The sequence below is a fragment of the Melanotaenia boesemani genome, chromosome 3, assembly GCF_017639745.1.
Source record: "Melanotaenia boesemani isolate fMelBoe1 chromosome 3, fMelBoe1.pri, whole genome shotgun sequence".
Taxonomy (NCBI): Eukaryota; Metazoa; Chordata; class Actinopteri; order Atheriniformes; family Melanotaeniidae; genus Melanotaenia; species Melanotaenia boesemani.
Genome location: NC_055684.1, coordinates 6,506,668 through 6,531,676, shown reverse-complemented (window position 1 = coordinate 6,531,676; position 25,009 = coordinate 6,506,668). Strand labels below are relative to the sequence as shown.

The 25,009-nt window shown below is 42.7% G+C and overlaps 1 protein-coding gene across 3 annotated transcripts in view; it reads left to right on the top strand.

The window, feature by feature from the left end:
* Positions 1-25,009, top strand: part of cntn2 (contactin 2) — a 42,305-nt gene extending 17,296 nt beyond the window's left edge. For all 3 annotated transcript variants that reach the window (XM_041981289.1, XM_041981291.1, XM_041981290.1), the window contains exons 5-23: positions 73-168; positions 334-546; positions 2,818-2,920; positions 3,108-3,289; positions 3,381-3,517; positions 5,898-6,027; positions 6,170-6,320; positions 7,189-7,316; positions 7,394-7,569; positions 8,064-8,184; positions 13,164-13,322; positions 14,415-14,564; positions 14,774-14,844; positions 15,034-15,268; positions 16,747-16,856; positions 17,408-17,594; positions 18,564-18,676; positions 20,406-20,574; positions 21,753-25,009. In XM_041981289.1, coding sequence (XP_041837223.1) covers positions 73-168; positions 334-546; positions 2,818-2,920; positions 3,108-3,289; positions 3,381-3,517; positions 5,898-6,027; positions 6,170-6,320; positions 7,189-7,316; positions 7,394-7,569; positions 8,064-8,184; positions 13,164-13,322; positions 14,415-14,564; positions 14,774-14,844; positions 15,034-15,268; positions 16,747-16,856; positions 17,408-17,594; positions 18,564-18,676; positions 20,406-20,574; positions 21,753-21,859 — 2,738 coding nt within the window. In that variant the 3' untranslated portion in view covers positions 21,860-25,009. The remainder of the gene's footprint in view (positions 1-72; positions 169-333; positions 547-2,817; positions 2,921-3,107; positions 3,290-3,380; positions 3,518-5,897; positions 6,028-6,169; positions 6,321-7,188; positions 7,317-7,393; positions 7,570-8,063; positions 8,185-13,163; positions 13,323-14,414; positions 14,565-14,773; positions 14,845-15,033; positions 15,269-16,746; positions 16,857-17,407; positions 17,595-18,563; positions 18,677-20,405; positions 20,575-21,752) is intronic.

Here is a 25,009-nt window from a genome sequence, read left to right as displayed (position 1 = left end):
AAAAAAAAAATGTTATCAGTGCTTCTTTTGAGATGTGTTAATCTCACTTCTGGGATTGTCCTGTTTCTCCAGATCTCCATGACTTCCCTCCAGAGAGCAGGAGTCCTCAGACAGCTTACGAGGGTGCAGGGACCTTTCTGGCCTGTCAGCCCCCACCACATTACCCAGGTACCCCATCTGCTGCAGACCTCCTAAAATGAACTGTTATGTTAGACAGAGCACATGTGTCATGGGTTTGGGGCTTTAAATCCGTAGAAATATTAACTTGAAGAGGGAATAAAAACTCTTTTTATGTCCAGCTGACTGGAACTCTGTGATCTGTCCTTTCCTCAGCTCTGTCTTACCGCTGGTTGATCAACGAGTTCCCCACCTTCATCAGGAAGGATGATGAGCGCTGGTTTGTGTCTCAAGTGACAGGGAACTTATACGTGGCCAAAACCGAGCCAAACGACACCGGGAACTACTTCTGTTTCACCACCATTAATCTGGACATCAGCACCAAAAGCACCTTCAGCAAGCCCGTCCCCCTCACTGTACTGCCGGACGGTACGATGGCCCCCGCCTTCCTCTAACAGATAACCGCATGTGCAGGTTGCTGGCTGTGTGTTGCTGGCGATGGAGGGACAGCGTTACAGCGAACTGCTGACTGAGCCAATAAAAGGTGAAAACGTCAGAATCTGAGTACAGGAAGTTCCCCTTCACAGCTGGAAACTAACTCCATATGAAGGATGTGTGTGAACTTAAACTTTCATCCCAGTGCTCCAGTCTGAGGAGGGCAGACCCTTCCCATCATTTACACACCTGGATTCTGACGTTTTCACCCGGTTTAGTGATCAGTATGTTGCTTCCCCTCAGATTACAGACCCTACAGCTGGTGAATGATCAGCTAACCCAAAACAAGACCAAACACTTCACGTAGTTTTACTGTTACGACCCAAACCAGAGAAAAATCTTTCTCATCAGTAGGGATGTCCTAATTCTACATGTTCTTGGTCCGATTATTAGTTATTGAATATTAATTTAATATTCAATTGTAGGTTATCTTTTTCAGTCTTTTTCTTTTTGTCATTTTTTCTCTTATTTTTTTAGTATATTTAATTTGTTTTTGTATGATTGTGAACAAATAAAAGCATTAAGGGGTTAAAGTTGATCCATTTCTGTGTATAAGTGGGGACATCCGGTATAAAACCTATGCCAAATTAATTAGGAAGTAAACAAACAAGTAAAAAGCTTTAATATTGTTATTTCAGCCCAGTAATGCCAGCAGGTGGATGCAATCAGGATTTTGTCCTGATTGCATCCTGACAGCATCAAAATGACCCAGTGATCCGTTAAAAAAAAGCAAAAAGCAAATTGTGGATTTAAAAATATGATTTTGTCTGTTTGTGTATATGTTTATATCCATGAATTACAGTATGTGTAATTCAGAGCATTATTCAGAAAGTTTGTGTTCATGTGGAAGATGGGTGGAGTGTGTGTGTGGGTGTACGTGTGTGGGTGTACGTGTGTGTGGTAGGGCAAATTGACACGAGGCACAGAGAAATGCACAGCTTTTTATTGACACATGCAACAGCCAATATTCTCTGTTGGGTCTAATTTGACCTGGAACACAGTTAATGTAACTCCTCTTTTTTAGAGACCTTCAGAATCACACAATTTAAACTAAAGATAAAAAGACTAGCATTATGAAAATGGTCCAAGTGTGTCATGGTGGAGATGTAGATCCCAGCCTGTTAACATGAGAGCCAACAGAAACCTTACACGGTCTCCAGGTGTGAAGCCAAGAGCAGCAGCTGCCTGACGATTCACTGCAGGTCACTACACACATCTCACGACTGGTGGTAACTCTGGGACGTAGATCAGCACTGAGAGGGGTTGAGTGCAGCAGGAGATTGACAGGTGGGTCGAGGACAATCTGGACTCATGCAGGCATTGCAGTGGTCTGTCCTGTTGATGAGAAGCTCAACTGTGATTGGTCAGTCAGTCTGTGTTCAAACCCTCAGCTATGATAATCAGCTGAGAGGCTGAAATGGGCTTCTTCTGAAGGCTGTCTGGACTCACCAAGCTGATGGACACAATGGACATGTCCCAACAGTAAGAGATCTCGTTGGAGAACCAGTGTACTCTCAGATGATTTAACAACTCAGTGTTCTCCGAGGCAGAGATAAGGAGGTGGTTGGGCAGAGGGATGACTGCTGAGATTGCTTCCTGTGACCCAAACGTGGATAGACGGATGGATAGACGGATGGATGGATGGATGGACGGATGGATGGATGGAGGAATGGATGGACGGATGGATGGATGGATGGACGGATGGATGGACGGACAGACGGACGGATGGATGGACGGATGGATGGACGGACGGATGGATGGATGGACGGATGGACGGACGGATGGATGGACGGACGGATGGATGGATGGATGGACGGACGGATGGATGGATGGATGGACGGACGGATGGATGGATGGACGGACGGATGGACGGATGGATGGACGGACTGATGGACGGACGGACGGATGGATGGATGGATGGATGGACGGATGGATGGATGGATGGATAATACTCAGTACATCAGCTGTGGATCACTGCTTTAATCACCATTTAAAATGTGTTTTCTGGTTAGATTTCTGTGTAAATGAAACAGACTGCAGACAGTGACCAGAACAGATGAAGACAAAAGTCTTCAGGAAGGTCTCATGATTATTGTATCAGACAGGCGCCAGAAACATGTCATCCTCATGATTAACTGTCCATCCTACTCCCTGAAACACACAAACTGCTCATCCACTAGCTTTGACGGTTTGTTTTCTTTTCAGCTAATCCCAGGAAGTCTGCACCAAGTATTAAAGTTCGCTTCCCAGCAGAGACCTATGGCCTAGCTGGACACAACGTCCTGTTAGAGTGCTTCGCCTATGGAAAGTAAGTTCCCACCTCAGAAATCCTTGGATGAAGTTTTCAGGACTTATTCTGTAAAACTTGTCTGTTTTCATTTTTACTTTGGAGCAGCTGTTAGCCTGATGGCTGATATACAGACACTGACGGTGCTGCTGTCTAATGCTTTGCTGGATCTTCTGTCTTTACTTGACTTATCTGACTCATCTTACAGTCCAGTCCCTAAACTTCGATGGAGGAAGGTGGATGGTTTAATGCCATCCAAAGTGGGCTCCTCTCTGGATGGTCCGACCCTCTCCCTGCCAGAACTCTCCTTTGATGATGAGGGCATATACGAGTGCGAAGCCTACAACTCAGAGGGAAGTGACACGTACCAGGGACGCATTAATGTGCAAGGTAACAAAAAGACAGCTGCAGCAATGAACTTCTGTTAGTTTGATCTTATCTTCATACCAATTTTCCCCGTTCTTCTGCCAAACCTCTGCAGCTCAGCCAGAGTGGTTGCAAGTGATGAGCGACTCAGAGGTGGAGATCAGCTCCGAGCTTCGCTGGAGCTGTTTGGCTGCTGGAAAACCTCGACCCTCTGTCCGCTGGCTCCGTAACGGACAACCACTCAGCACACAGGTAACACACAAGCACGATGCTGCCTTACACACAATGTTATGTTAGGACGTTATTTCAAGAGCACATTTTCTGTTTATGAAACTCCTAAAAATGGAGAAAAAAAATCATATTTAGTCATCAGTCAGGACTCATTTGAAATTTGCATAAACTTAAAGATTGAGTTAAGCAGAAATTAAATCAGCTGCTAAAATTGCATTAACCACTCGATCAAACGAGTAAAAAAACATCATCAGATAAATCAAAAAATGACCGTACAACACTCTGACAGATCTCAGATCAGCTCCAGTCAAACACTGACAGTTTTACCAAATCAAACTGTTCACATGTGAAATCCTGAACATAGACTGCAGTTTTTAAATATTTCAGTGTCCTTCAAGCTGTGGACTGAGTTACCAGCATTTTTAAATGGTCAAACTTACATTTTTATGGTGGTTTGTCCTGCCAGGATTTGTCAGTATAAAGAGAGCTGCCAGCAGAGAACCAGAGACTGGGCCCAGCAGTCCCAGCAGTATATCGTGTATGTGGTAATCTCCGCTAAAAAATACCAGGTGCTGGCAGTGATCCTGAACTCTGCAGCTCTGCACTAAATTCATATGTGTTCTGACACTAGTATGTATTAATACATGTTGGTGTATCCATTAAAGTCCAGCTGAGACCAGTAAAAGTTTCTCAGACCACCAGGTGAAAACTGACATGGGTCAGGTCTCTATCACCTGGGTTCTGCTCTGAATAAACCCACAGAGTCCACAGACTGTGATTACTCCCAAAACTTTGGTTCTTTTAGTCACTGAGATGCCCTCAGGCCTTTATTATGCTGCTGGTTCTGTTTCTGGTCCGGCTGGTGGGTTGCCAGCTCTGTGTTAATGCTGCGCTTCACTCAGAAATAGACAGTTCAGGTTTCACTGACTTTCTGGGATCAAGGAGGAACTGTTAGCTAGCTAGCTGCTAATCTGAAGCTAATACAGCTTATAATGTTCCACTGTGAGGGGCGGAGTCTCTTTTGCTTACCTTACATTCATAAACACTCATAGGATTTTAGAACTTCCCTTAAAATCCTGAACGTAAAAACCCATGAAAGACTGTTCAACAGACAGATATAATGTATAATATACAATGGTACGGAAAGCATTCAGACTGCCATAAATTTTTACTCTGTTAATTTGCATCCATTAGTTAAATTTAATTTAAGGTGATTTTTTGTCCTCATTAATGTACACACAGCACACCATTTTGACAGAAAAACACAGAACCATTGACATTATTGCAAATTTATTACAGAACAAAAACTGAAATATCACATAGCCACAAGTACGCAGACCCTTTGCTCAGTTTTGTGTAGAAGCACCTGTTTGAGCTAATACAGCCATGAGGGCTTTTTGGGAATGATGCAATAAGTTTTTTTACACCTGGATTTGGCGATCCTCTGCCATTCCTCCTTGCTGATCCTCTCCAGTTCTGACAGGTTGGATGGTAAACTCTGAAGAACAGACACTTTAGCTCTCTCCAGAGATGCTCACCTGGGCAGGTGATGAGCTGCCTGGTTTTCTCCACACAATACTGCTTCGAATTTAGGCCAAAATGTTCAATCTTGGTCCCATCAGGAAATCTTGTTTCTCATAGTCTGGGAGTCCTTTGTGTATTTTTTGCTAATTATTTGGGCTTTCATGTGTCTCTCACTGAGGAGAAGCTTCCGTCGGGCCACTCTGCCATAAAGCCCAGATTGGTGGAGGGCTGCAGTGATGGTTGGCTTTCTAGAACTTTCTCTATCTCCCCACTGCATCTCTGGAGCTCATCCACAAAGATCTTTAGGCTTATCTCTTTCTCTCTCACCAAGGCACTTCTCTTCAGATTGCTTTTTCGCCAGCTGGCCAGGTCTGGGAAGAGTTATGGCTGTTCCCAAACTTCTTCCATTAAAGGATTATGGAGGCCACTGCGCTCTTAGGAACCTTAAGAACAGCATAAATTTTTTCGTAACCTTGGTCTGATCTGTGTCTTGCTACAGTTCTGTCTCTGACCTCTTCGGGCAGTTCCTTCATGATTCTTATTTTCTCTGACCTGCACTGTGAGCTGTAAGGTCGTATAGGTGTGTGTGCCTTTCCTAATCAAGTCCAATCTTTTTGATTAAACAACTGGACTCCATTGAAGGTGTAGAACCATCTCCGGGATGATCAGAAGAAATTGAAAGCACCTGAGTTAAATATACTAGTGTTCATACTTACGGCCATGAGATATTTCAGTTTTTGTTTTTAATAAATTTATAAAAATGTCCTTTGTGTTTTTCTGTGAAAAGTGGGTGCTGTTTGTACATTAATTCTGTGTGCTGCTCTTCATCGTTTCCAATCTCTGCCTGCTTGTGGTCCTCCTCACTGTGGATCTGCAGGACCGGCTGGAGGTAAATGGAGCTCATCTTAAAATCAGTAACCTGGCTCTGGAGGACTCTGGCATGTACCAGTGTGTAGCTGAAAACAAGCATGGAACCATTCACTCCTCTGCTGAGTTGAGAGTCCAGGGTAGGAGGACTAATTCAATCTTCAGATTTATACAGAAACAAGCCGTTCATGATGTCTTGTATTTATGTAAATTGATGTTAAACTGGTCACATGACTCTCTTACCTAAAATGAACAGTCCTCATGTTTGTCTCCTCCTTGCAGTTCAGGCTCCAGATTTTAGGCTGAATCCCGTCAGGAAACTGATTCCAGCAGCCAGAGGGGGGCAGGTGATGATTGAGTGTCGTCCCCGAGCTGCTCCGAAGCCCATCCTGTTCTGGAGCCGTGGCACGGAGCTGCTCACCAACAGCAGCAGGTAGTCCAGCTGTGTCAGAAGATTTCATGTGGCAGTTCAGACCTTCTGCCACTTCATAAAAACTAACAAAAACAGAGAGAAACTCACATCTCTGCGTCTTTCAGTTACACTCTCATCCTGGATTACCTGAGATACCACAATAATTTTAAATCTTTATATTTATTATAGTTGTTGTGTAGATGCTTGTAACTGAAGGTTACTTTGTGGTGTGAACTGAGGAAATGGTGATCAGAGCTGACCTGTGGAGAATCCACAGCCTCTTGAATAGATCGGGAATAGAAATACTCTAGTGAGGATATTTTTCTTTGTGCTATTTCCAACCTTATCAACAGGCTTTTAAGCAGGAGGCCAAACCAACATTAAAGCTGATGATTAAACCTGATGCCACAATATGAAATTAAAGGAGTAATTTTACTGCTATCATAAAATCTGGTTCATAATCAGCTTTTTTTTTCTCTCATTTACAGTATGTCTTAAAAACTCCAAAAACTCTGAGTTAAGTTAAAACTGAGAATAAGAAACTGAACTTGAAAAATCTGTAGGCCTAACTAACCAACTAACCTGTAACCCTGAAGGCTGCAGGCAGTGTGATCTGGGTCGTTGGGGGCTGTTAGCTGGGGTCTTGACCTTTCCTAATGGCTATTTTTTAAAAGGTGTGGACTTCTCTTCTTAAACTGGATTGTAGCTCCTGCAAAAATAAATTAATTGAGTGCGGGGCTGTGCCCCAGTACAATCCTATGTCTTGCAAAGCCCAGCTGCCTCCCGTACAGAAGGTCTAAACAAGAAGAGATTAAACCTATCCTTGGAGGGTTAGTACCATCAGATCAACCATCCTCAGGTCTGATCCTACACTCTCGTTTCTTCTCAGTATCACAGTAACTCCTGATGGCGTGCTGTGGATCCACAATATCAGCAGGGCAGATGAAGGGAAGTACACCTGCTTCGCTGAGAACAACCTGGGCAAAGCCAACAGCACTGGACACCTGTCTGTCAGAGGTAACCTTCCTGACCTACAGCTCTGAGCAACCTGAACACTCTGCAAGCTTTCATCTGAACTCTGCAAACTCTTACAGATGCCACCAAGATCACGCTGGCTCCCTCCAACGCTGACATCAATCAGGGGGAAAACGTCACTCTGCAGTGTCACGCCTCTCATGACCCCACCATGGACCTGACTTTCACCTGGGCTCTTAACGGGGTCCTGTTGGACCTGGAGGACTCTTCTGGGCCGTACCACCGGGTTCAGGGGGTGAGTGCATTTATTGTTTTGATTTCTGTTTGTATTTAATTTTAGTGTTTTTATTTTGGGGTGTTTTATTTTGAAGGGTCGTGTTTCAAGTAGCCTACTGTTTTTTGGTGGTCTTTTATTTAATTTTATTGGTCCTTTATTTGGTATTAGTGTTATTTTGTTTTTTTATTTTATTTCATTTTAATTCAATGGTGTTTATTTGGTAATTTTATTAGGAAGCCATGTTTGGTGTATGTGAGTGGAGATTTTATTGTTTGATGTAATTACGTTTTTCTTTTGCGGACAAACAAAGTTCTCCTTAGGGACAATAAATAAATTAATTAATTGACTTGAAGCAACAGTTTTCATCTGTTCTCAGAGGTGGTAAACAGGTCTAGACCAAGTCTCTGGGTCAGGACCGAGCCCCTGGGTCTGGACAGAGTACCTGGGTTGGAACAGCTGGTGTTCTGACTCAGACTGACTGATAGGATGAACTGTTTGTCTTGATTACTCAGAAGGAGAACATCGGTGACCTCTTGATCACGAACGCCCAGATGAGTCAGGCGGGAACGTTCTCCTGCACGGCGCAGACGGTGGTGGACAGTGCTTCTGCTTCAGCTAAACTGGTGGTTCGAGGTGAGAGATCACTCTTCTTCTTCTTTTTCTTCTTTTGATATTTAGTGGCACAAAAACAGAAAATATTCTTTTAAATTAGATTTTTATTTTTATTTTAAAATTCTGTTGGAAGTCAAATAAGGCACATGTCCAAATTAACATACATGATTTGAATTCAGCCAAGCCAATAGATGCAGATCATACACTATATTGTCAAAAGTATTGGTTTACCTGCCTTGACTCCCCTATGAACTTAATAGACGCCCCATTCTTAATCAGATGAGTTGAAAATGTCGTTGGTCTACCCTTTGCAGCTCTAACAGCTTCAACTCTTCTGGGAAGGCTTTCCACAAGGTCTAGGAATGTGTTTATAGGAATTTGTGACCAGAAGCACGTTAGTGAGGTCAGACACTGATGTTGGATGAGAAGGCCTGGCTCTCAGCCTCCGCGCTAATTCATCCCAAAGGTGCTCTCTCAGGTTGGGTCAAGTTCATCTACACCAAACTCGCTCATCCTGGTCTTTATGGACCTCATCTTGGAACAGGGACTAAGAGGCCATGTCCAGCTCCTGAAAAACAACCCCAAACCATAATACTCCCTCCACCAAACTTTATACTTGGCACAATGCAGTACCGGTCTCCTGGCAACCGGCATACCCAGACTCTTCCATCAGATGCCAGATATTGAAGCGTGATTCAACTCCATTGATCTAGAGTCCAGTGGCGGCATTCTCTACACCGCAGCATCCAGTGCTTTGCATTACTTTTGGTGATGTATGACTTGGATCCAGCTGCTCGGTCGTGGAAACCCAATCCATGAAGCTCTCTTCACACTGTTGTTGAGCTGATCTGAAGGCCACATAAGGATTGAGAAAATTTCACGACTGGACTTGTTGCACAGGTGGCATCCTATCACAGTACCACACTGGAATTCTCTGAGCTCCTGAGAGCAACCTATTCCTTCACCAATGTTTGTAGGAACAGTCTGCATGCCTCAGTGTTTGATTTTTAAACACCTGTGGCCATGAAAATGATCCTAACACCTGGGTTGGTGGTCCTACAAAGAGCACAGGGGGTCCCTGAGGCTTTGAACATCCAGAGCCAATGTAATTAATGTCCACACAGTGCCCCTAGTAAGGCAATATGTTTTTCATTTACCTTTGGCTTTGTTGAAGGACAGGACTCAGCCAGAATACAGTTTTTATGGTGAGAATCTCATTTTTGAAAGCATAAAATCCACTGTTAGGAATAATAATAATAATAATAAATTTAATTTGTATTGCACTTTATATAGAATCTCAAAATGCTACAAAAAACTCGAATAAAAAGTTTTTATAAAATGCTATTTACCAGAAGGCTTTTTTTTATAAAAAGGAAGGTTTTCAAGTTTCACTTAAAAAAAAACATCTAAAGACTGTGGGCCTCTCAGGTGGTCTGGTAGGGGTTCCACAGTCTTGTGGTAGCAGCTGAAAAGGCCCGATCACCCATGCTGCTGAGCTTGGTTCTGGGAACTTGGAGGGTGTTTGTGGTTGCAGAACGGATGGTGCAGGAGGTGTGAGGGGTGAGGAGTTCCTGTAGTTAAGGAGGGGCATGTCCATGAATGCACTGGTGGGTGAGGAGGGAGACCTTGTATTCTATGCTGAGTGGGACGGGGAGCCAGTGAAGAGTTTTCAGGATGGGGGTGATATAGTCTTGCTTGCGCACCCACATCAGGAACTACTGTTCTAGTAGACAGCTGTCTGATAGAGGCAGAGGGGATTACTGAAATAATCAGTCCAAGATCTTTTAGAAGACGAGAGTCCAGAGAACCATACAGGAGAGGGTGAGAACCCAGATCAAGAACCAGATGAGGATGATCACATCAGTTAAAACCAACATGTAAATATCTGGGTTACTTTCTACTTTAACCAAAAAAGAAGTATAACATAAAGAAATCTGTTCCAGTAATGTGATTTAACTTCTGCTTTTAACACTTTGTAAAATGTGGTGAATAAACTCTCTTCTAGATATCTGAGAAAAGGTTTAACCCCTAAAACTCTGCTAAGTTGTATGAGATGTGGTCTCTTGGTGTGTGGAGATGTTTTTACATGTGTGTGTGTGTGTGTGTGTGTGTGTGTGTGTGTGTGTGTGTGTGTGTGTGTGTGTGTGTGTGTGTGTGTGTGTGTGTGTGTGTTGGCCAGGGAGGAGATCAGCCAGGTGCCTTTTAGGGGGCAGCCTGGGCCTTGGGCCCCCTCGCTGTGCCTACCACTCCCCAGTGTGTGGCCGGTGGGTGTTTCTTGTGGAGGGCGGCGGCTCTTTGCTGCAGTTACTGGGCATGCAGACACCTGTCCCATCCTGGGAATGGGGGTGCCTACTCTTGGGGTGGTGGCTGGTCTCCTGAGTCTCGGGGTCCACTGGGATGGCTCTGATCGCTGTCGTTCTGTGGGTTTATTCACCAAAACTACAGTCATGTTCATGTTTTTTCTTTGTGTTGCTGATGTTTTTCTTTCTTTTTTTTTTTTTTCTACAGCATGTCAGGTTTTTTTTATAAGATCTTCTGATGTCAGGTCAGTTTTGTTTTCTTAAAGAAGTTGCAGGTGTTTTTTTTTTTTGTTTGTTTCCTTACAGGAGGAGCAGCTAGTTGTCTGTTTTTTTCAGCTAAGATTGAACAGCTGATGTTATTTTATATCTGGTATATCCTTGTCTTTTTTTCTTTGCTCTCTTCTCTTTATGCTTTTGTGCTTTCATTTCCTTGCGTATGTTTTCTTTCTCCTTTCTTACCCCCCAGCCCTCTTGTTAGGTCCAGCATAATATGTAAAATCAGGAATAGACAAAATAAAAAATAATGCTTAAATTATCAAGAAGAGCCTTATAATCCATAAAGCTCCTCTTGGCAAAGCAAATTTGTTCAGCACAACACAGCAGCCAGACCATCCCTCTGTTTGCTATGATGCTGGACAGGACAAAGTTAAAAAAAAAAAAGCCAGATCTGCTATCACTTATACCATCAACAGTTTCTTAGGTAGTGTGTAACTCTGCAGCGTAAAGTGTGATAGATAGCTTACCCTTTGGTCCCCAACCCTGGTCCTCAAGGCCCACTATCCTGCAGGTCTTAGATGTCTCCCTGCTGCAACACACCTCTGACAAGCTCTGCACAAGTCTGTTATTGAGCCATTAATTCAAGTCAGGTGTGTTGAAGCAGGGAAACATTGAATGTCTGCAGGACAGGGGGCCGTAAAGACTGGAGTTGGTGATCCCTGCGTGATCTACGGAATCTGTCCAAGAGGTTTACAATCCAGCCACAAAATGTAGTGTTTATTCAGATACTCTATTATGTAAACCCCCAATCAGTGATCCATGATAACACCATTATTTATCACATGTTGCTAAGAAACTTTTTTTTACCTGAAAATGATGAGGAAGCCACTTTCTGTCAAACTTTCCACTGATCAGCTATAATTGACGGCAATGTCCAATCAGGAGCAGCTAAAGATCAACAATTGAGCAGAAAGTTTTATGTCTGTCTGAAAAGAACAAGAATAAAGCTCCTCTATGGCTGGAATAAAGCCAAGAAGACATTTCTGATGCACAGTTGTGCTGAAAGCGAGTTGAGTTGGTTTTGTGAGGATAGTAGGTAAATAGTAGCATAAATAACTAACTGTAAATAGCAAAATGCAGCTGGTGGAAAAAGTGTAAATTTGTAAATATTTTCTCTTATGTGTTTGTTTCAGTGGCTATTTTTTTTCTCCTGAAAACCAAGACTTGAGTGAATGATGTGCAGATGAGAAAAAGCTTGGTCACTGCTGATCTGTGTGGTATTTCCACAAAGTTCTGTTTGTAATAAATTCTGTTTTGTAGTTTTGGTTGACCTTTATGGTGCTATATGTATTGACACATTCAATAATGTTGACTTCCTTGACTTGTGAGGACCAACGAGGCTTTGCAACAAGCTGCAAAGAGCATATCTCAGTACCTGGAGTTTTAACTGATAACAAGGATAACCACACATCTGTAACAGGTGTGGAATGGACCCGAAATGCAACACAGATAAATCAGATTTCTTGTTCAAACAGTCTTTATGTTGAGCAGGACCACAGCTTTCAGACATTACAGCAGTGAGAGTACAGTACTGTATTTGTATAGTGCCACTTCACAACAATGTCATCTCAGGGTACTTTACAGATAAAGTAATCTGTCCCAACCAGTTGGGGTGGAGAGGACAGCAAAGAGAGACCAACGGACACCACAGCTTTTAGCCAGGAAGACCTGCTGAGAGAGGAGGAATATGTTAATTATGCCAACGCTGTCTTAAGTTTTAACATGTAAGATAATGAGCAGAGAGATGAAAAAAAAGAGCTCAGTGCATCATGGATGCCGATGGCAGCTTATCTGAGGGATGGCTAAAAAACCCCTAACTGTAAGATTTATCAAAAAGGAAGGTTTAAGCTTGATCTTAAAATGAGAGGGGGTCTGCCTCCCAAACCCAAGCTGGGAGCTGGTTCCATACGAGAGGAGCCTGGTAGCTGAAGGCTCTGCCTCCCATTGTACTCTTAGAGACTCTAGGAACCACAAGTAGACCTGCAGTCTGAGAGCGAAGTGCTCTGTTGGGAATCTATAGAACTATGAGATCTTAGATGTACAGAGAAATTCTGTCCTAGATTTACGTGGAGCCATCGTCAGGATGAGAAAACATGGTGTGGCCCAAGGCCTTTCAGGTGCAGAATACCTGGCTGCAACATTTTTTTTCTTTCGCTCCACAACACTTGATTTATATGAAGAAAATCAAAAAGCAGTTAAAGATGCATTCACTTCTTCTTTTAGTTTCAGAATATCTTTCAGATGGGATTCATACATCTGAGCGTTGTTGGAGAATCGAGTGCTTCATGTTCTCTGGTTCCTCCACCTCTGACTGAAGTTTTATGCTCCTGCTGTAGAACATCAGGATGGATCTAATCATGTCTCATCACGACTCTGAGCTCTGACTGTAAAATCACTTTTTCTTTGTTTTTTTTTTTTTTTCAGGACCCCCGGGACCTCCTGGAGGTTTACTGGTAAAGAACGTGGCTCAGACGTCTGTGGAGCTGAGGTGGAGTCGAGGTTATGACAACCACAGCCCCATCGGCAAATACGTCATCATGGGACGATCGTCTCTGTCATCAGAGTGGAAGAAGATGAGGACACGTGAGTCCATGAGACATTTCTGTCCATTGTAGACATGGAGACGAGGTGTGTTTGGCATTAAAAGATGAACACTTTTATTTACATTTATTTATTTATTTAGATGGAACGATGTTTACTCCTGAATGTACAATGTACGTTTATTTATTTATTTATTTTTATTCTGTATTTATTTTTATATTATTTATTTAATATTTATTTTTATTTGTTTAGTGTTATTCATTTTTTAGTATTTAATTGTAATTTATTTCATTCCAGTCATTGTTAATTTTTTTCTTATTTTTGGGTGTATTTATTTTGACTTATGTGAATTAAAAATAAATTTAAAATAATGGTCTGGGTCAGCGCCCCTCTTATGTGAAAGTGTGATAGGATAGAATAGAATAAAATAGAATAGAATAAAATAGAATAGATACAGAGTCCCAGCTGAAAACAGGGATGGGTGATTCCATCATTCTAAGTTTACGGTACTTTTTCCATCCATACCTATTTGTTTTGCCCCTTGACCTGCTTGTACAGTGTACATTAATATCTTTATTGCATGGGCAATATGAAATATGAATAATTTAAATCTCATGAACATAAATACTTGAAAGAAATACTTATAAAATTATAGTAAAATATTTTAGTTCATAAATCAAATGATAAATTGAAAATTAATCTATTTAAAATTATAATAAAAATGATTAGACTAAAAAAATGATATTAAAATTAACTTTCTTAAGGGGAAAGTGCTCGAGATCCTGCATGAAACCAGTAAAATCAAGTATCAATACACCCATCCCACCATGAAAAGATGCCATCACCTCCACCTTTTATCCTGGGAGTAGGAACATTTGGGAGACCTCAGAGCTCTGGATGGAGGCTGGAATAGTTTAGACCGGTCATGTATAAAATGTTCAATTTGATCCTTTTGCAAACTGGAAACCAGTGTAGAGAGACCAGTATGCGTGTGACACGCTCACAGCAGTTCTGCATACTGTTAGATCGATGTGTCAATCATCTGCAGAACAATGAAGAAGTGTTCTAGTTTGAGTTCAGAGGGTTGAGGCTGGAGCTTCCTGATGAAGATGACGTTCCCCGGCTGTGTTTCAGACCCAGAGAACATCGAGGGGAACGCAGAGTCGGCTCGTGTGACTGGACTGATGCCCTGGATGGATTATCAGTTCCAGGTCATCGCCAGCAACATTCTGGGCAGCGGAGAGCCCAGCATCCCGTCACACACCATCCGCACACAGCAAGCAGGTGAGACATCACATAACCAGCTGATTGATGATGATGATGGCAGGCCAACTTCACACAGCTTCATCTGGAGGATGAAGGCTTCACAGAATTCTGCTGCCGCCTCCCAGATCTGTCTGAGATGTTTGACAAACAGAAATAAATAAATCAGATCAGATCTGATGCTGTTCTCTCCTCTTCTTCTACTCATTCTGTTTCTGTGTTCGGCCCAGCTCCAACAGTGGCCCCCAGTGGACTGGGAGGAGGAGGAGGAGACCACCATGAGCTGATCGTTACCTGGACGGTGAGTAGACAGTTCTGTGTTTCTTCAGTTTCCCTAATTAGTTACTTATCAAAATAAAATCCTTATTTTTAGATCACTTTAACGATTCAGTAAAGTGTTTCTGTGGTCCACCGCGGATGCTTCCTACTTCGATCCTGCCTTTGTGTGACTGAACATTGTCTCTGCTGATGTTTCTCCTCAACCCTGCAGCCAATGGCCAGAGAGTACCAGAACGGGGATGGCTTTGGCTACATCCTGGCATTCAGGAAGAAAGGCACGTTATCCTGGTCCGAGGTGAGAATTCCCAACGTGGAGTCATCTCGACATGTCTACTACAACGAAAGCCTGACGCCATACAGTCCCTTTGAGGTGAAGATCAGAGCGTATAATCGCAGAGGAGAAGGCCCGTTCAGCCAGACTGCAGTGGTCCACTCTGCAGAGGAAGGTGGGTCAGCATCATGTTTCTGAGTCACTAGTTTTTGTTTCCTGAACAGGAAATGCTCACGTTGGCTAGAGGACAACACTTCTGCCTAACGTCCTGCAGGGCTCCTCTCAGACTGAGCCCCCCCCCCACCAGCAATACACTGGAAGTTCTGGACTCATAAGTATCGGCTGCAGCTGTGAAGAAACATTTTTTTCTGCATTCTTGTATGTGAAGGTCAAGAAACAAACTGTAAAGACATCAAATGTTGGAGTTTCCTCTCCTTGTGTCAGGTTCTGCTCCACGTCCACATGACTGGATCTCATTATTTCTGCACATTCATGTGGCCGGTCCAAGTGGCAACCTCGGCCGGTAAAATGTGAAGTCTATGCCAAAGTGTAAAAAATTGCAGTTGCCCCCTCAGCCACTAGGGCTGGCTCCAAAACAGAGCAAATCCCCATAGACTCCCATGTTAAAAAGACCAACTACACAGCAGAAATAAACATGTTTAAAGCCTGGTACAGCAATCCATTTTAGGATTAATAGGTTAAGTTTACCTTCATGTCAACTGTGAGGGGGGTGATTTTTTTTAACTCTTGCATTTGGATGTTATTTAATCTTGAAATTTGGCATAATAAGGGGCATGTCCTTATGATTGACAGGTATCAAATATCTGCGGAAAGAAGTGAGAGTGCAGCAAAACCACAGGCTAACAGCATGCCTTAACTTTAGCCCGCCTACCTTCATTAGCTGGTTAGCTACCATTAGCTCTGGATTAGCTTGGTTAGCTCTTAGCTACAGGCAGCTCAGGGTTTGATGGTTGTCAATCATCCACCCCCTCTCTCCATCTCTTCGCCCATTTTTGGATTTTCCGGGAATGATGACATATGTGATGCTGCCAAGACGGTGACGGTGGGAACTGCCCAATGTTCCTCAATTCAGCTCTTTACAAACCTATGGGTGACGTCACGGAGGCTCCATCCATCTTTTATATACAGTCTATGGGCCGGTCTCCTGGTTTACCACCTGAATCCACCTGTCCCAACGACAGTCCACTGCATTCTGCTGGTTCCGACCAGTCCTCTGTAGTCTTTGCTGAACAGACATCTTCAGCCTCACGTGCAGTGTGTTTGAACTTGAGCTGCACATTTGTAATAGTCTGAGTTTTTGGTTTGTTGATTTCTGCACCAGTCAGTCTAGGCTTTATCGTTCCACTCAGAAGCCTGATTTTCTGTACAATCTGCATTAAAATCTGACTTACATACTATATCTTGGTGGTATGTATATGTATATATATATATATATATATATGTATATATATTGGTGGTTGTGGTGGGATTCATGGGCATCCTGCAGGATTTTCTGTCCCCAGCAGAGGGCAGCCACAGCCGGAATCATGGATATTGAAATGACCTATTTTCAGGTCACAGTCTGTATGCAGTGTTATCAGATGTCAGTTGACGTGTGGAAGTTTGATGTACGTTATAACTTCCTCCTCACAGAGCCGACGATGGGACCTTCAAACATCAATGCCACGGCGTTGTCAGCCTTTGAGATCCAGGTGTCGTGGGAGCCTGTCCAGCAGCTCAGTGGTATCCTCAGAGGATATGAGGTGATGATCTACATCTGCACACATCCGGGTTCAATCGCAAGCTGTAGGGAAAGGTTGTCTAGACAGGATGGGTTAGGAAGGGACAGGAAGCAGGGTAAATCATGACCAGCTTTAATCTGATCAACATGTGACATCAGAAGAATCAAGTATTTTTATTCAGAGAAATTTTGATGTCACGTTTTACCTGCAGCGAGACTTTGATGCTGATCTTTGACCTTCCGTAGAGCTGTGATCATTTATATAATGGCCTGAAAAAGTTCTGACTCACATTATTGACTTTAATCTCAGCTCTGCCTATTTGTTAGAGTTATATCAGCTTTGTGTGTGTGTGTGTGTGTGTGTGTGTGTGTGTGTGTGTGTGTGTGTGTGTGTGTGTGTGTGTGTGTGTGTGTGTGGACGGGCTCTTTATATGTTGGCAAAGCAAAGATAACCAGTTGTTGTTCATATCAGTACGTGCACTCCCATTCTGTGCACGTGTTGTGTGCAGACATGTTTCTGAACCTGGGGGAGTGCAGAGCGCCATTCTTATGTGACCTAATGTCTGTCCTCAGATCCGATACTGGCGGCAGCATGAGCGGGAAGCAGCAGCGGACCGCGTGAGGACGGTGGGGCTGGAACCGACCGCCAGGGTTTCCGGGCTCCGGCCCAGCACTCGGTACCACGTTGCTGTTCTGGCGTACAACAGCGCCGGCACTGGGCCACCATCACCACGGAACACCGTCACCACCAGGAAGCCCCGTATGGCCTAAGCACCCACCCCACGCAACATTCAGACATTCAGTTAGCTTTGGATCCAACTCCGATCCATTTCCTGTTTGGATCATTGTGTTTGGGTCAAGATCTCACTTTATTATCCGATTTATTTTCTTTTATTAATCCTGCGAACAAACCCAAACAGATTACATCAGCCAGGTACTGTCCTGATGAGGTGTGATACACTGATTGGCTCGGTCCAGACAGGTTCAGGGAGGGGGGGAGAGAGGAAGAGCTGGGGTTAAAGAGGAAGAGCTGCATGGAGGTTGTAGACAATGATGTGTGAGGATCAGCTGGTAAACCAGTTCCCTTCTTCAAACCTGACACTCTTTCTTTGACTTGGTTTTCCTTTCTCACCAGGTTTTCCTGATGCTTCTGTTTTTGTGATAAGAACAGTAAACATCAGCTAGGACAGTCGTCCACCTGTCATCACTTCTTAAATTAAAAGATTAAACTCAACACAAAAATAATCCAAAGACCCCAAAGAAAGAGGAGCTCCGTATGGTTTATGACCCCCCTGACAGCGTCAGGTTATCCCTCCCTGCTGCAGGAAGGAAGTTAAAGAATGTTTATCTTTAACCGATGAGGAAACACAAGCTGGACTGATAGTTATTATTTCTATGCATTCAACCCATCCTAGTTACACTGGGAGCAGTGGGCTGGCTTATTGCTGCACCTGGGGGTTGTGCCCCTGAGAAAGGCCCTTAAAGTGGTTCATCTTTGTTGCCAGTCCAGGGACTTGAACCTGGGTCCTCCAGCCATCCCCTTACGGTGTCAGATCAGAATTTAAAATTTAATATAAAATTAGTTTCTGTTTTAGTCAGACAGAATTAAACAGTTGACATGATTCCTGGTTTTCTGCCATGTCATTCTCTGAAGTGCATCTTTTATCCAAAGTCTCCAACCACTCCTCCTCCTTCATGTTCTGAATATCCTGACGTCTCTCTGTTTCAGCTCCCAATCGCCCTCCAGGAAACGTCTCCTGGAAGACCCAGGGCTCATCGGTGACAGTGAGGTGGGATCATGTGACGGCCATGCACAATGAGTCAGCTGTACTGGGCTACAAGGTGAGGGCCAGACAAAGTCCAGAACCTTCTCAGACTCAGAGTCCAGAACATTCTCAGGCTCAATAAAGGTTTCTCGGGTTTCAGTAAAGTTTTGTTTAAAAAAAATTTAAAAAAAATACACTTTAGTAGAAATGTTACAAAATCAAGTACAAGTCCATTTACCATTTTACATAAAAAAAAAAAATTGTAAATTAAATTAAAATTCTGTAATATTTGATATTCGTGTATTTTTAAGGGGTTAATGACATGTGTACCGGCTGGAAAAAAACAGAGCCTCAGACTGTGTTTTTTACATTTTTTTTACTGTTAGTGTTACTAGTCGGTGTTAACGTCTGCAGAAGTGTCCTATGAGTCATTTCAGATGTTTAAGTGATTCAGCGTTGGGTGTTGTTGCTCGGTAGGCTGTCCCATTTCACAAACGTTGAATAGACTTCGAAGTGTGTAGACCCTGAATTTGGACACAGCTCAGAATATTCTCAGGCTCAGAGTCCAAAATCTTTTCATACTCGGAGTCTAGAACATTCTCAGACTCAGAGTCTAGAACATTCTCAGACTCAGAGTCCTGAACATTCTCAGGTTCAGAGTCTAGAATCTTCTCAGACTCAGAGAACTGGACCTGCCAGATCCCACATATCAAGCTTCTCTGTAGTCGGAGCGATGGCTGCTGTTGGTGCTGCTGTATCCTGAAACCACAGCAGATCTGACAGTGACACTGTGTTCCACATAATTCTTGATCTTTTGTTCATTTCTTCTAAATACTCAGTCTGAATGACAGTGAATATGATTTTTCAATCATCAAAACAATGTGAGGTTTTAGAAAAATCTGGATTTTAATGATGAAAACATTGCTGTAAATCCAGAATTCCAGATTATTCTGCAGAACAATCTCCAAACATTAAACAGGTTGTAGAAAACTGTAAATGTTCACCAGTTGTATTTTTTCATCATGTAGGAGATAATTTTTCTTAAACAATTACAATGCTGACTGAAATTGATTAGAAGATTTGAGCCTAAAACTGGAAAGATATTGTTTATATATAATTAATTTGTGGAACAACCTCCTTCAGTAGTTTCACCTGGAAACTAAAGATCAAACCTGTCTGAGATTATCTGTGAAACAACACAAAATTAATCTAACAGAAAAACTACAACCCAAATGCTTCATTAACCTGAATCCTACATGCAGAGCCATCTGGAACACGGCAAAAACTCCTTCCTGTTGCCATTTTCCTCTGTCCTCCATGTTCACTGGGCTGCAGGGTTATTCAGAGGTTAGGTTTAACCACAAATCCTGACAGTTATCTAAATATGTGCTTTCTCACTTTCTCTGCTGGACAGGTGTGTGTCTGTGAGTTTGTCTGCTGATATTGATCCAATTAAAGTGTAAAGATGTTGAACTTTGGTAAGACTGAAGAGAACAGAGCTTATTAGTACAGGATGGTCTTTCAGTGTCATAAAGAAATGTAGATTAATTAAACTGATTAAAGTCATGTTTTGCAAAGTGAAGGTCACAGCAGTAATCTGTCCGTGAGAGATATGAGTATTAATAAATGGTTATAAACACAAAGATCAAAGATCCTGTTTATGAGGTCTGCACCAGCCTTTGCATGACCACAACATGGCCATTAAATGTCCCAGTCGCTGTATCAGAGCAGCAGATAAAGCAGTGATAGCTGTTGTCTGGATGTTGTTTTGGTGATGTTTTGATGCAAACCGCTGTGTGTGTCAGGTTCTGTACAAACATGAAGATCAGACTGCATTAAAGTTTCTGGAAAAAACCAAGACCTCCGTGAGTCTGCCGCTGCCTAAGGACAACGGCTATGTTGTGCTGGAGATCCGGTCCTGGAGCGAGGGCGGAGACGGGCCGGCACACGAGATCATCGTGTCCCGGGACTCAGGTGAGAGGTCACGTGTTTCCTCTGCAGGACCAGCATGACCATCCGGTCAGATGGAGAAACTGAGATGGACTACAAGCTCATGATCCCTCACACCACCTCTCACAGATCTGACAGATAAATGAAGACAGTTCCTAAAATGTGCACAATACTGTGGGATATGTGCATCAGACCCCCCCAAACCCCCAACACTGGTACAAAACAACAGAGACAACAATTCATTCATAAATCATTAGACAACTGTAAGAGAGTAAGAAAAACACAAGATTTTTTTTCAAAACCGGCTGCACACAGTTTCAGGTTTGCGTCATCCAGAGTCACATGACTCTTGGTGTTCCTGTGCACCCAGAAACCTTCATCATCCCTTATCGTCACACATTGTTGGACACCGTTTGTACATCCTGATCTGGATAGTATCAAAAGTAAATCAACTATCGTGTGTGTGTGTGTGTGTGTGTGTGTGTAATATATGATTTGCAAATGTATGATTAAATGCACATACAAAAATTTATAAAATTACACACAAAAAATGTACATATGCCCAAATTACAAAAATACACAAACGTTAATATTTTATACATTTTTCACCTTTAACCTTATAAATCTAATAGTTTTGTGTTCAGAAAGGCTTCTATGCATACAAATCCTTATATTGGATGCTGACTTTCAGGCCCAGTCAGCATCCAGACATGTTTTCAGGACAGACTCAGATTTCAGATTATGAGGCTAAAATGGTGTAAAAATAATGGCCCAGCAGATCCAGCACTATAAAGGCCAACCAAAAGAACAAAACAGAATTCATTACTAACAGAACTTTGTAGAAATAACACACAGATCAACAGTGACCAAGCCTTTTCTCATCTGCACATCATTCTCTCGAGTCTTGGTTTTCAGGAGAAAAATATTGGCATTGAAACAAACACACAACAGAAACTATTTACATGTTTACACTTTTTCCTCTAACTGTTTTTTTTTTTCTGTTTAAAGCTATTTACTATTACTACTATTTTCACAAAAGCAACTCCAACACAGCATGTTTATGGCACCAATTCCTGTTGCCCATGGCAACACTTTGCTGTAGACGGTTAAAGAAACTTGATGATTCAGATTTTCTTCTGATGATGAGGTTGTTGTTAACGACGATGTGTGTTTTGTACTTTGTGAAACTGTGTATCTAACAGGAACCGGGATGATGGTGCAGAAGGACGCCTCCTCCATCCTGACTCCCCAGACTCTCCATCTCCTCAGTGGCTTGCTGCTCCTCACCACGGTCCTGTCTGACCTGTGATCTTCATCAGTCTGTGGACTGAGTGACTCAGCCTGGTCTGGGTCCAGGGGGGTGGGCGGGGGGGGACCTTCTGTGCTGGGATTGGGGTGGGCTCTTCACGTTTCATTTCTTTTTTATATGATAAGTAAATGGACAGTATTGGAGGGGAGATTTTTGATTCGCTATGGGACCTGATTTCACAACACATCCACCTGCAGCAGGTGAGACTCAGGCTGCAGGTGGAGGCTCCTCGCAGAGGAGGAGTAGTGTGTGTAACTGATGTACATACATGTGACGGAAGTCTGTATGTTCACACTCAGAGCAGCCAGACTGAAGAGTCTGAGCAGATGGATTTAGATCTCAGAGGGACAGATACTTCCACAATTTAATTTAATCATCCCAAGACACCTGTAGACAGTCCAATTCAATCAAATTGAATTATGTTGAATTCAGTTCAGTCCAGCTTTATTTATACAGCACCAGCTCACAACAAAGTCAATTCTATAGACACAGTCCTGTTCATTGTAGTTAATAATACTTTAATTCAAATCCATTATATGATCCACCTTAGTCCAGTTTATAATAACTGTGTTCACATAAACTGATTTAAAAAAATAAAGACCGGAAACCAACAGATTGGATCAAATCTTCTCTTTGATTGAATTCTCCATCCTGAGCATCCAGAACCATGACAGGACTGTACTGATGTTTATTGTACTTACATTTCATGCAGCATGTGTATTTTGGAAACAGATCTGCAGATATGTTGGGAAGCAGCTGCTGTTAAAGCAGTTTCTAAAAACAACTAAACCGTCTAAATAATTTTCCTCACAGGATTCTTGTAAAAGGCCGATGTGACGAGTACGTCCCACCACCGAGAACAGAATCCTGTCAGGGAGTTATTGTCACGGTAACAGTAGGTCTGCTGCAGTGGTCTTTAAACTGAACGATGAGACTCAAAGTAAGACCGAAGCTGTTTTGGGTGCAAAATCCAACCAGAACCAAACAGAACCAGAACGGATGCAGTGAATGCAGCAAATGTAATAACTTGGTCTTAGAGTTCAGGTCTGGAGATGTTTAAAGAACAGCTGTAGAAAGTGAAATGTTAAAAGAAGCTGGCAGATGTTGAGGGAGTCTTCAGCCCGTCAGCTGGACTCTGGCTGACTGTTACCAGTCATTCAGTTTGTAGAGAATTTAAAAGACCTGTTCATCAGCATCATGTCTGGTTCTGTTGGACATCTGGATCATCTCCGCTGACTCTAAAATTGTTGCTCTCAGTGTGAACACAGGATCTTGTTGTTTTCCAGCGCCTAACGTCTATGTGCCTGGCTGTGTTTTTGACTCATATTCAGTATTTATAACAAACCTGGGCCCGTGAAGGTCTGGGTCCAGATGAACGTTTACTCCATCAGCATTGTAAAACTGCTTCAGTGTTTGTTAGGTTTATTACAGCTGTGTATCTGCTCAAGAAGTTGAATGCCAGGGAGAGATGAAAGAGCTGGCCACCAAAGTTATCAGAGCAGGTATCTGTGTCACAAATCATCCTGGTCGTAATCCTGTCTGAGCCAATCAGCTCTTATGTAACACGTCTGATTCTGCTGGGTTAACAGGAAGGACGTGGCCTCCAGCTCAGCTGTCAGACTCCGTCTGAAAGCGCCGTGTCTTTGTCCTCATGCCTTAAATATTCATTTATTTATTCTTTGTTTGTTTTGTTGTTGTTGGTTTTGTTTTTGTTTGTTTGTTTTTTCAGTTTTTTTGAACTGCTTTCTAAGAAAAGCTCCTTGTCAGACGGTTGCTTTGGGTTCACCTGTGTGTGAAACTTTATAGCAGTCATGTGACCTGTCAGCAGCAGGTAGAAACATGTCCATCAGGGTAAATGCTGCTGTGATTACAGCCTGCTGTCCTCACGTACACAAGCTCCAATGAGCTTTAACCTCTTCTTGACAAGAGAGGTTCAGGTAGTTTCCATGGAGATGAAGGGGGTTTCATAGTGACGGGCTTACTCTTCCTATCATAGACCATCTTGGGATTCGCTTCTTTCAGGATCCTCATGGTTTTTCCAGTTGTGGGGTCTATCCCTCCATTCTCCTGACTCTGACCCCTGATATCGGCCCATGGCTTCCTGAGATATTTATCCGGGTAACACCTCAGTTCAAACATCTGGAAACCTGCTCTGGTTGACTTTTTTTACCCTCTACTTGGACTACTTCATTAATTAAGTTTTCACTGAAGTGGTTTTGTTTTAGGAGGAGATAACATTTACATTTTCTACTGTGTTCCAGGTAGATTTACTCTGACAGAGTAACACATATCTGGATTCTGACTCTTCTGTAGTATTCTCACATGTCTTAGCTTTCTTTTTAGACCAGGGTTATACATACAAACCTTGTAGTTGTGAAGATATACTTATTTTGTTTTGGGAATGCTGGTTCAGATAGGAGGCAGAAAAAATAGGCCTTGTCAAGAAGAGGTTCAAGTTAGAGGACGTCCATCATCATCATCATCAACTTTCTGCTGAAAATCTGACAGTATCTGTTTTTGTTTATTATTTATTATTTTATCGGTGTTTTTGGTGTGAACCAGCTCTGGTCCAACTGGTCCTGTCCTGGTTATCTGGTGCAAATACAGGATTTTATAAACATGCTTTATTTCATGAAGAAAATGTAAAGTTTTGTTGTTTATTTATTGATCTGATTTGATATTTGTGATCTGAATGTGAAACTGGTTGTAGATCATCTCACAAACAGCATCTCCTTCACTCTGGTGATAAACCAGGTGAGCGGAGTCTAACTGTGACCCGGGCCGGTCTGTGGTGCTGGTCTGATCCGATGCAGGGCGGCACACCTGCTGCTCCGTCAGCATGGTCTTATTCTGGCTTTGGTTGTGCTTTCTGCTCCAGAACGTTCTGTGGAACATGAAGCAGCATGTTCAGCTGTGTATTCTTGTGTTTTCTTATCACCTTCAGTTCTGCCTGCAGAACCACATAGCACGGTCGCTCTCACATTAGTGATTTATGCCCCACCAATCAGGTTCATCCTTCCTAAAGGTGGTTAATGTGGCCAAGCCAGACTGGGCTGGGTTGAGTTTCCTTTCGGCCTTTTAGAAATTTGTGATGGAATGAGAGGAGTGTTACTTGTAAATATGATTTCAAATAAACACCTTTGACTTATA